Below are 12846 nucleotides of genomic sequence, written 5' to 3'. Positions count from 1 at the left end.
GATTTCATTAAGGCTGGGAAAATCTAGAAGATTCTGTAGTCTCATTAATACGAGGGTTGATCTCCGTGTCAGTCAGTCTCAGGAGTATTAACCTGGACAACTGGCTTTAAAGAAACCATCACAGGCTGAGACTTTCCAGGACTGAACCGACGCGAGTCGCCGATAACACGAGGAAGACATGTTTAAACCATTAATAAAGAGTCTGAGCAGTTTGTTGCCAGTTTGAGCTCAAGTGTGGCATCGTTTGATGAGGTCGGTTCTGAGTCTAATGAGCTGCATGGGGTCAATTTAGAGTAATTATGAACAGGTAAAGCCAATCTATTATACAGTCAGTTAATAAACACCAACAGTGAATTCATCAGTGATGAATCTTTTCATATTTAAAGCTTTGTAAATTAATAGAAAGTCAATAGAAATTGGAAATGCTGAATGGAGTGTAAGTAATGTCCAGTTTGTACATGGCCTCATATAATTCAATGTGCTGAGCAAATAAATGTCTTTCTTTATAATAATAAAAAATAAAAATAAAAGCTGATTCAAAATATAAATAAAACTATAACAGTTTTCACAAAAATATGAAACATTAATAAATTACAATAAAAAAATAGATTTTAAAATGTAATATTTTAAAAAGTTTGGTTGCCACATTGAATCAGATGATAAAGGCATGTAGCGGGCCATTAAGTTATGCACATGCCAAACAAATGATCAATTATAAAACGGAGAGTTCCGGTCCTTGATTCTGATTGGCTGAGCCACGTTCGAAGCTGTTGTAAATTACTCTACAAACACACACCTTTGCTTACTTCTGTGTGTTACTCGGCAGCCACTTTGTAGCAACCACAACTGTTTCTGAGGAACTACATTGTTTGGTGGAACAATAATGTTTTTATTAATATCATTACACTTTATTTGCTCTGTTTTATTTTGTGAAACCTTACTACATATATGGAATAACAATAATATGCAATACGCCTCGTGAAGCTGTGGTTTACAGTGAATTTATAACAGCTACGGGGGTTTTAAGCTAACAACGCCCCTTAGCTGTTATAAATACACTGTAAACCATGGCTTCTTGGAGCTTATTGATTTATAATAAAACTCCTTTAAAACAACACTGACACCTTTCACTGTTAACAGCAATGCAACACTTTATCTCTCTGCACGCCTGTTTATGCTGATCATCTTTGTGAAGCACTGAAGGCATTTGGCTGCACAGGAAAAACACATCTTAACACACGGTGTGTTGTCTTTGTGAAGTTGCGGATTTAAGGACACTTTCAGTAGGTCACCATTATCATTTAGACAAAGGAGTGTTGAAAGGACATTCTGTCGGTGCTTCATTAGCGCAGGCCTCCCTCTGTGGCCAAACCACGGCCAGCGTTTAGTGCAATTACCCCGGCAGAGAACAACTGTCAATCATCCTTAAAGGGGAAGGATTCCCATTATTAAACCTCTTAAGTCTTTTCCTCTCGCCACCGGCTCTCAGCGCGTCAGGCCAGTTTTCATGGCTTCATCCTAAAGATCAAGACCTCCATATGCTGCAGGAATGGGACGCATCTGAGTGCTTCAGAATTTCCGCTCACTTCTGGGCTCCACAAAATCTTAGTTAACGCTCGTTTTACAGTCTGAAGCAGGTGCACTGTGGGTAAAAAGTTGCGGTGTGTCATTTGCGGCGATGCTTGGAAGTGACGACAACCCTGTGTGCTTCTGATGAGCCGGAAAGTTGAAGGAAAAAGGTGCGTGAAGTTTAGTTTTTCTGGTTTAAAGATTCCAGATTCACTTAGAATTAATTTGCATTTAAAGTACCTTAAAAATAGGTGAAACTAGACAAATAAGACTTATTATTTACTTCTATTTGTGTATTTAAAGCATATACATTTTAAAATGCAACAGGTTGATTGAGTTAATTATCTATTGGTTGAAAGTCTATATGCACATGCAACAAGCATACAACCCAAGTAAAGTAAAATATTACATATAGCATAACTGCCCACAAACTTAAAAAAATAATAATCAAAAATTCTACAAAATTCTAAAACGTTATGAATGTGCCTATACATGTCTGTATGATTCTGATGAAAAAAAGTGTGCAAAGTTTTGTCTTCTATTTGATTAAATGACTTTTAATTTGTAAACTAGAGCTAGATTTCAAATCTGAGCATCTTGAGACATTGTTGAGGTCTGATTTGTCAATCTAGTGAACAGATCTAGTGATCTGAGATTGTTTTGGCTCAGGAGAAACATCTATGAAATATGATAAATAAGCAAAATTCACCATGCAAGACTTTGAAAACTTGATATATGAATATTATATGTTATATTATTATTTTTAAATGATAAAATACAAATGATTGAACATTTTTAAAGGTTTAGTCTTCTATTTAAGCCTAATTTAAGTACAGATTTTAAATTATATTTAATGAGAAAATAAAAGTAACATCACTACTTCACAGAAACTAAACAAACAGACTTTAATCTGTTTTTGTATTTATAAAGCATATAGATTTTAACATGATACATGCTTTTGGTTGATGGCACAGAGTTACTTAACTTTTAACTGGTGACTGAACATTTACACTGAAACAAAAGTAAAATTAAACAACCTATAGTTTAAAGTGTGATTTTCAACTAACTGAGTCGAATCATAAATTCAATTTGTAAAACTTTAAGGAAAAATGAGCCAGATTGCTGTGCCAACACAGGCCTGAAATAAGGATTGACTGTCAGTAAAGTTGCTGTGTTAAGATGCTTTAGACAGTCAAAATAGATGAAAATGACACTTAAGAACAAGCAAAGACAACTGATCTCATGCATAACGAGTTTCTGTTACATTACATGTACTCTATCTATCATTCCGTTTCAATCAATGCAGAAGAATAAAGCATCTGCACTCTGTGTCAGTTGTCTTTTAGTGAAACTGTTGAAGCATGTAAACCATGAAGGGTCAGAGCAGCTGCTTTAACTTGAGTTTAACTTTAGTTTAATGTGACAAATGTTTTTTGGAGAAAACGATCATCATACTAAATGTTGTAGGGATATATAACTGGTTTGAGCATAATATTAGTACTTGGATAACTGTATGCATTATTTTTATAATTTGCAGAAAATACAAAAATCATTTGTGATTTTTCTTTCCTACGGGTTTAGTATTTTTACATCATTATTAAAAGAATATTTTTGTAAAAAAATTTTTAAATGATCATTTTTTAATTAATCTGAACATTTCCAATATCAAAAAATACATAAAAAGCCACAGATACTGTCAGCACTGCTCTTAATGGAGACTTCATGGAAAGTAAAAATATATAGCAATAAAATGAATGCGGAGAGCAGCTCAAAACATTTGATGAGATATGAAAGAGATCTCATTTTTGTATGTTATATGGGTTTATGATATATGATATTATATGATATGATATTATGATTTTTTTCTTTTTTATTGCATTTCCAAAACATTGAAGCAAAATAAACCATAACAAACATACAAACGATTAATAGATTCTGTCAGCACTGCTTATAAATATTGCAAATATATCATACTTTTTAGATTATGAAACACAGAACCATTCTTTATTCAACAATTTTACAACTGAAATAAAGTATGACCAATATCACATACCTAGAAAACCAAACTTTCGGCTGTAACTAAAAATGTGCTTTATCTGATTTTGTCAAATACTGTTAAAAATATTAACCCCTTTTTTGGATGTCTTACTTTAAAGTCTTATTAACCCCTGGTCTTCTTGTACAGATCTTTGAAAGGGAATCTCGGCCACAAATTGGAACCAGATTCTCTTTTGGACATAACTTGCACACATTTCCCCGAGGAGACTTACCGTAAGGGCAGATTGGATGCATTTGTCACCGGATATGATGAACATGGTGGATGATGGCTGCCTCTCAACGGACAACTACCACGACCTGGGGAAATGTGGCACGTCGGGGATGGGAGGCCGCGTCCACAGCATCGACGTGATTCTGGGCTTCAGTAAGGACCAGGATCCTCTGCTCAACCCAGTCGGGCCTGTCGGCACACACAAAGTGGACGGAGAAGAGGAGAAACAAGTGACCTCTGACCCCTACGGTCACCTGCAAAGTCTTCCGAATAATTCACAGCAGTCAGCGTATCATGGTGAGAATCGACCGGTTTACTAAATCTCATCTCACTTTCTGGAAAGTGAAAAGAACATCACACATAAAAACACAGTACTTGCACAAAAATATCTGAGTGGCTCAATACAAAAAGTGCTTTACAATGCAAAATACATTGTATACATTAATGAATGATGTATTTTCCTGTGCAAAACCCAATGCCACAGCGTTATAGAGGTCCCTACTGTCTTGCATGATCTTCTGGTTTCTAGATTTGGCTCCTGAATCACCTTCAATGTAAGACTGTGGGTTTTTCCACCTGTTTAAGTCTGATGACTTAATTTAACTTGACTTTGACTTTGATTTAACTTGATTTGAAGAATCACTCATACTGTAAGAGATGTAGTATACACCAAAATGTAATGCTTTTCTAATCCTAAGAACAAGCTATAGTAAAATAGCGATGCAGGACTTGGAAAACACCACTAGTCAGTGTTTTTGAAGGTATAAGAGACTATTTTCTGGCCACTTGAATTAATGTCAAATGCATGTTTATTAGAAATTGGGTTAATAAAAAATAACAATATTTTACCTAAATAAATTTGCATAGATAAATAGCAATCACTGTAAATACACTGAATAAATGATTTTCTTATTCAGTACTTTTGACTTGTTTTCCATTGCAAATATATAAACATTCTTAAATTAATATAGATAGATGATAGCTAGATAGATAGATAGATTTATTTATTTTTACTTTACTAATAATAATCACTGTAAATAGTGATCACAATGACAATTTATTAGTGTTATCTATAGAATATAGTGGCATTTTATGAATTTTGTTAAACCTTGTGCACCCATACAGTTGTTGGTTCAATGCCTCGTCAAGAAGGTGTGTTGTATTTTCCAGTTTATATATATATAAGCTTACAAAGTGACTCAATTAAACCTGTAGACATTAGTGTCGATGCAGGTGTATCTAGTTTGTGTTTGAAAGTTGTGTGCAGACGTTTAACACTTGCTAACATTAAACTAGTAAACTGATTCTAATCCTGCCTAACTTAATTAGATTCAACCAGGATCTGCCCCACCTCAACATGTGGCGCGGTTTGCTCTTAGCTGTTTTCTGCGAAATGAAAATCTCTGCTGTTGTCAGGCTGGTCGGCCACTCTTGATTGAACCGCTGCGGTACTGAGTGAACCTCTTAACGGCTGGATTAGCAGTCTTGACTTGGCCACATGAGGTCTACAGGTTTAACCGGTGACATCTGTGTGCTTGGATTACTGGGAGGACTTACATACCATGGCAGAAGTGATGGAACTCCCAAATCTCTTATTTTCTAGGAATTCATAAAATCGAAAGGTTAACATCTGACTCCATCACTGTACCATTTGGTAAAGGCACAATAACATATAAGTAGTCTTATTAATGGTGCTTGTAACGGGATCATCCAAAAATTTAAATGCTGTCATCATTTACTAACCTCAATTTGTTCCAAACCTGTGTGAGTTTCTTTCTTCTGTTGAGCAGAATAGAAGATATTTTGAAGAATGTTGGTAACCAAACAATTGACAGTGTTTTTGCCGTACTATGGAAGTCAATGGCTACCATCAAAAAAAATGTTCTCAACATTTATCAAAATATCTTCTTTTGTGTTCAACAGAACAGATAAATAAATGATGACAGAATTTTCATTTTTGGGTAAACTATACCTTTAAGGCTCCACATTTAAACTTTAAAATGTACCTTATCCTGTACCGTTTGTGCTTGAGACGTGAATGATTCCTCAAATCATGTGTCTTGTTGAGGAGAAATGTACTGTTACTTTATAAGTGATCAGATGCACCATTTTGGAATGGTTAATAAAAGATAAAACAGACTTACACAGACTTCACACAGACTTTTATATTGAAGGAAGGACTCGAGTCATATCAAACCCTACTAGCGACCACATAGAACAATGCCCTAGAAACCACCCAGCATGCTCTAATGACCACCTAGCAATGCCCTAACAACCACAAAGAACACCCTAGCAACACCATGGCAACCACTCAGAACATTCTAGAGACTAGCAATGCCCTAGCAACCACCCAAAACACTTAGCAATGCTATAGTAACCACCCAGAAAACCCCAGAAACGTCTTAGCAATGCCCTAACAAACTCTCAAAACACCCTAGCAACTTCTCAGCAATGCCCTAGCAACCACACAGGGCACCCTGGTAACTGTATCCCAGCAATAACCTAGAAACCAGAAAAATCAAAGAAACTTCTTAGCAATGCCTTAGGCTAGGGTGACCATAAGTGCCATTTTCCCAGGACGCGTCCTGGCCAGGATTTCTATATTGCCTAAAATATCTAGGTTTTGGCTTTGTTTGCGTGTGCAGACCGATCGGTGTATGACATCAAAATACTCCACACAACGGGCATTTAGACATAATTGTGCATGTATTTGACCATTCAATGTGAAAGAGATCTGAAATTCGCGATTGCACGGTATTCTGTGCGCACGATTCGGGTCTCAGTCAGCGCCAGCTCTGTTTAATATTTAACATCTAGCACGTCCCACTCTTTATTTTCTCATCCATGCATGTCTCTTTATCACTCTTAGCTGCATATAACTTTTAAATAGCCTCGTGTTTTTGTAGGAGCGTTCTGAGCACCTGAAGTTGAAAAAAAAAATCAACTCTGACCTGAAAAATGTTTTTTGTCTAATCGGGGCCTAAGGTAGGGTGACCATACATGCCATTTTCCCAGGACGAGTCCTGGCCAGGATTTCTATATTTCCTAAAATATCTAGGTTTTGGCTTTGTTTGCGTGTGCAGACCAATCGGTGTATGACATCAAAATACCTCGAGAGCATTTTGAAAGCACAAGAAACTGTATGGTATTTTGATGTCATACACCGATTGGTCTGCACACGCAAACAAAGCCAAAACCTAGATATTTTAGGAAATATAGAAATCCTGGCCAGGACGCGTCCTGGGAAAATGGCACGTATGGTCACCCTACCTTAGGCCCCGATCAGACAAAAAACATTTTTCAGGTCAGAGTTGATTTTTTTTTTCAACTTCAGGTGCTCAGAACGCTCCTACAAAAACACGAGGCTATTTAAAAGTTATATGCAGCTAAGAGTGATAAAGAGACATGCATGGATGAGAAAATAAAGAGTGGGACGTGCTAGATGTTAAATATTAAACAGAGCTGGCGCTGACTGAGACCCGAATCGTGCGCACAGAATACCGTGCAATCGCGAATTTCAGATCTCTTTCACATTGAATGGTCAAATACATGCACAATTATGTCTAAATGCCCGTTGTGTGGAGTATTCAAGTAAACACAGTCGGTTATGTGTTAAATAAATGTAAATTGGGCGAAAACCAGATATGTTTCAGTATATTGGATCCATGCAGTCGGTCTTAAAGTGACAGCAGTCTTATTTACATGCTTCTGTCTGTCATTAATGTTAACAAAAAAACAAAAGACAAAGAGAAAATCACTCACTGCTCTTGATTGAATCACTTTTGGATCTTTAATAAGAATCAATTCATATGTGATTCATACAGTGAGTGAAGACTATGCAGTATTTTAGTTACACTTCATTATTCAATTTCTGTTGTATTTCTTAATACAGTACGTTAAATAAACCAACTGTAGCTGAAAAACTTAAGTTATTTAATTTATATTTTTGTTCTATTGTGTTTGTAATTTGCTTCTTTGTTCTTATTTTTAATAAAAAAATAAAAATAAAATAAGAATAGCTATATCGAGATATATCAATATCATGAAAAAAAATTCTCATAATGTGAAATACGATTTTGGTCATATATCACCCACATCTAATAGCAACCACCCCCCCAAAAAAAACTCAAGCAATTTCTTAGCAACGCCCTAGCAACCACCCAGAACACCCTATCAACTACATAAAAACAGGTTAAACCCCATTAGCAACCCATTAATTCTTTAATGAACTTTACAAGAGTGCCTGGCAAATAAAGAGCACTCCGTTTATCCTGTGATGTAGATACTGGACTTTTCTCCACGGAGAAGTGTGACGCAGATTTGGGAGATCCACAGAGCAATGTGGAGAGCGACAGCCGCTCCCCGGACCCTCCTGATGAGGATCAACCTAAAAAGAAACACAGACGCAACAGAACCACCTTCACCACCTATCAGTTACACGAGCTGGAACGCGCCTTTGAGAAGTCCCACTACCCGGATGTATACAGTCGAGAAGAGCTGGCTATGAAAGTCAACCTCCCAGAAGTTCGTGTTCAGGTAAGTTTTGCGTGATACAAGCCGGGAGACTTGATGGTATTAGATAGACGTTGTGATCAATGTCATTTTATTTATTACAACCTTGACATTGGGGTTATTTAATGGACTTATGTTGGTAGGGCATTACAAGGTGATGCTGTTTAACAAGGGAGTATTGATTGAAGAGAATCTGGTTCGATACAAGAGACAGAGCTTTGTTAAACTGATAAAGCTCCATCTGTTAAACTGTTAAGTTCACTCATTCATAACTCTCCAGCACACTCACCTCATTGACAACAGGCGAGTCGAATGAATTTCTGTGCCACTTGACATTATGAGGTTGAGTCTAAATGGTTCTCAACCTTTTCCCGTCATGCAGGTGTGGTTCCAGAATCGGCGTGCAAAATGGCGGCGGCAAGAAAAAATGGACACGGGCAGCATGAAGCTCCATGACTCGCCCATGCTGTCCTTCAGCCGACCGGCCATGGTGCCCAACATGGGGCCAATGACTAATTCTCTGCCTCTGGACCCCTGGTTGCCTTCGCCGCTCTCCAGTGCCCCTCCTATGCACAGCATCCCGGGCTTCATGGGACCAGGCCAAAGCCTCCAGCCCACCTATACGGGCCATCCCGGCTTTCTGAACTCTTCTCCAGGCATGGTGCAGGGAATGCAACCCATGCCACCACCTCCTTACCAGTGTCCCCCTGCATTTAATGAAAAATACCCTCTGGAAGACGTGGACCGCAGCTCTAGTATTGTAGCTTTGAGGATGAAGGCCAAGGAGCACATTCAGTCCATGGACAAAACCTGGCAACCCATGTAACAGGAAAATGGGGAGCGGTATATTTTATTGGGATCTCATAGACACATGGATGCATTTTTAGAAAGGACCAGCACCGGATCATTAGGATTAGGGTTCACCTGAATGCCACAGGCGAGACCTGGAAACATGAAGCACTGAAAGCTTGTACGCATTTTAAAGCCTCTGGCCAATAAAACGAAACATAGTTTGATTTGATGGACCTTTGAGGATATCTTCTCAACACAACATGCTTGGATTTACTTGGATGGTCAAACCTGCTTGAGGAATTGGTTTTGTTTTGGCAACAAACAGGGTTGCCAAGTTTGCAGTTTTACCACGGATATGGGCTACTTCTTCTTGCTGCGGGTTAAAGCTATCTCTCACCCCCAAAAGGTGATTTTGACCCCCGACAGAGGGGAAAATCATGGGAAAAAACACGAATCAGCTAGTTTTGGGCTAGTTTTGAATAGCAATCGGGTTGGGTTTTTTTTGCACAGACCTGGCAACCATGCAACAAAGCACTGACCGTTTGTGATCATGGCATCTACAGTAAGGTGTTTCTTACTTCTTACCCAGCAAATGTTGAGCTCCCTAGGATTTTGGATTTCAGTCGGTACCAAGCTTCTCTGCTCCTCCTGGTTGAAGACTCGCAATAGCAAGTTTGGCATGTTGGCAATTTAACAGGACAGCGCAGCTCAGGACAACTGATACCTCAATGCCTGTTCAGAGGTTAATTTCATGTTCTACCATCTAGACATTAGGAACGATTAGAAGAAATCACTTGACTTTGATTTAAAAGGAATGACCCTCTATGGTTAAATAAACTGAAATCTAGAAACAGAATGTGTTTTATTGAATTGTTATTTTACATGAGTAGCTGCATTATCAAGCCATAGAGTGAAGTTGTTTCTAAATCACTAGCACATATTTCAACCGTGCCACAATTCTGTTCCTGCTGTTCGATGTGTTCATATCATCATTTAAAACGAGTCTGAGGTTTAACGTTTCAGTGTCTGTGGGGTCTGTTTCAAGCAATATAAGAAAGTCAGTTATATTTCACCCCAAAAACAAGAGAACAGTATAAGAAATTATATTTTGCACAAAGAAAATTGAGAAAATTCAAATTATTATGTATTTTTAAATTCTCATTACTGTAATGCTGTAACATCCCATAGAAGACTTCAGATGCAAAAAGTCCATCTGAGATTTTTTTCTGATGTATATTAATGCATATATATATATATATATATATATATATATATATATAGTATATTAATGTATATATAAAATACTACAAGTGTACATAATATTAAATGTTATTAAACATTAAGAGTATTATTAATATTAAATAAAAAATATATTTAAATAATACAGACTTTTTTACACATTACCTTAAAAAACTGCCTTCTAATCATATTAAATAAGCTTAAATTTAATTCAATATAACTACTACAATTTTAATTAATATTAAATGCTATTAAATATTAAGAGTATTATTAAAATTAAATAAAATATATTTAAATAATACATACATTTTTCACAGTACCTTAAAAATAGCATTACATGCTATTAAATATTAAGAGTATTATTAATATTAAATAATATTTATGTTAAATATAGGTAACACTTTACAATAAGGTCTCATTTGTTAACATTAGTTAATGCATTAACTAACATGAACTAACAATGAACAACATATATTTTTTTTACAGCATTTCATAACCTTTGTTAATGTTAGTTAATAAAAATGTTCATGCTCATGTTGGTTCACAGTACATTAACTAATGTTAACAGATACAACTTAAAATTGTAATAATGCATTAGTAAGTTTTGAACTTAATATTAACTAAGATTAATAAATGCTATATAAATATTGTTCATGTTAACTAATATAGTTAATTAATATTAACAAATGAAACCTTATTGTAAAGTGTTACCTAAATATATATATAAAAAAACATAATTCTTTTTTTTTTGTCATTTTCTTTTGATTTTGGGTTGAAATAGCACCTGGGCACTTCACAATTTTCAGACTCATCCCAAAAATGGATTTTTCAGACTCATCCCTTTGTTGTTATTGGCACTGTCCACTTTAAGCAGTGTTAAGAGATTACATCCAGAAAACAAGGTAAGAACAGAAAGTAAAAAGAATGACAGGGAATGTATGACAACTGTCCACAACTGCTTAGCGGAAGACAGAGGTCACACTAAAAATGAATGTCATTGCATTAGATTAGAAAATATCAAAGCAATTGACATTTATGTTTGACAAAAACAAGTGATAAAACAATACATCTAATGAAAATGATGACTAAAAGCACCAAAACCCAAGTTGATTATGAGCAAAAATGACTGAAATATTGAATGATATTCACACATTTATAAGTGTGACTGAAGGGCAAAAATACTTGTACAGTTTGACATACTGTCTAAGCAGTGATTTCTCAGTCAGACTTTGTGAAACTTTGTGAGGTCATTAGTGGATTGTGTCGCTTTCGTAGCAGGTGTGTGTGTGTGTGTGTGTGTGAGGACGCGGAATGAGTGGCTCCCCGCCGGGACTCTTCATTGTTTGAGATTATAGATTGCCCCTCTGCTCTGAACTAATGGGCGTCCCAGCCAGATGTCAGTCATTTAAACGTGCAAACACTGTCCTTCGAAACAAGCGATGTCTTATCATATTCCTTTTCAATTCTAACCGATGGTATCATGATAATTTGAATACTTTGTGGACATTAACTATATGCAAATATTAAACATACATATCATGATCCATTATACACATTTTTATGCACTGTGATGATGCAAATGGTACAAAACATAATCTTGGATGCAAAAACAAATATAATTCATTCTACAGTAGGTTTGACATATTGTTTATTTAGTAGGCGTGTATTCAAGAGTATTATTAATAAAAGAGTTCTTATTAAAGCACGGTTTATGGATTTCTGTGAACTGCGATGAAGCCAAAGAAGATAGAATTTTCTTTAAAGATGTGTACACTTAGACGTCATAGGAGTGGATTCTGTCACAAACGTTGCAGCTTTATCATCGTATGACGTGCATATAAACTGACATTATGTTTGTTATATGAAGTTTTTGGGGACGGGAAATTTGAATATTATTGAATATGTCTTTAGATTTTTTGAGACAAATTTGTTGAATTATTTGCACTAACAATTGGAATAAAGATGAATGATAAAAATGCATGAGTTTTGACCCTGGACCACAAAACCAGTCTTAAGTGTCAAGACAATATTTGGCTGAGATACAACTATGTGAAAATCTGGAATCTGAGGGTGCAATATTGAAATATTGAGAAAATCATCTTTAAAGTTGTCCAAATGAAGTTCTTAGCAATGCATATTACTAATAAGAAATTAAGTTTTGATATATTTATGGTAGGAAATTGACAAAATATCTTCATGGAACATGATTTTTACTTAATATCCTAATGATTTTTGGCATAAAAGAAAAATCTATAATTTTGACCCATACAATGCATTTTTGGCTATTGCTACAAATATACCCCATAAGACTGCTTTTGTGCTGCAGGGTCACATTTGGTTAGCTTTTATAATAAATATAAAGTTATGATACTAACAGGAAGCTCATTCAAAACTTGTCATTAAAATCAAGATTAAATCTATACATACTAAACTGTGAAAATGTTTTGTTAGTTAACTTAAAAAAT

The 12846-nt window shown here is 35.8% G+C and overlaps 1 protein-coding gene across 1 annotated transcript; it reads left to right on the top strand.

The window, feature by feature from the left end:
- Window positions 1–1473: 1473 nt before the first annotated feature.
- On the top strand, window positions 1474–10248 carry LOC107596245 (retinal homeobox protein Rx2-like). The gene is made up of 4 exons (XM_016286936.1): window positions 1474–1739; window positions 3755–4135; window positions 8121–8374; window positions 8733–10248. Exons 2-4 carry the CDS (start codon window positions 3856–3858, stop codon window positions 9174–9176), a joined length of 978 nt encoding a protein of 325 aa, XP_016142422.1. The 5' UTR covers window positions 1474–1739; window positions 3755–3855; the 3' UTR covers window positions 9177–10248.
- The last annotated feature ends 2598 nt before the right edge of the window (window positions 10249–12846 follow it).

Source organism: Sinocyclocheilus grahami, unplaced genomic scaffold, assembly GCF_001515645.1.
Source record: "Sinocyclocheilus grahami isolate Dianchi unplaced genomic scaffold, SAMN03320097.WGS_v1.1 scaffold216.1, whole genome shotgun sequence".
NCBI lineage: Eukaryota > Metazoa > Chordata > Actinopteri > Cypriniformes > Cyprinidae > Sinocyclocheilus > Sinocyclocheilus grahami.
The sequence above is the reverse complement of the archived record's forward strand: the minus strand, read 5'-3'. Positions and strand labels throughout refer to the sequence as shown.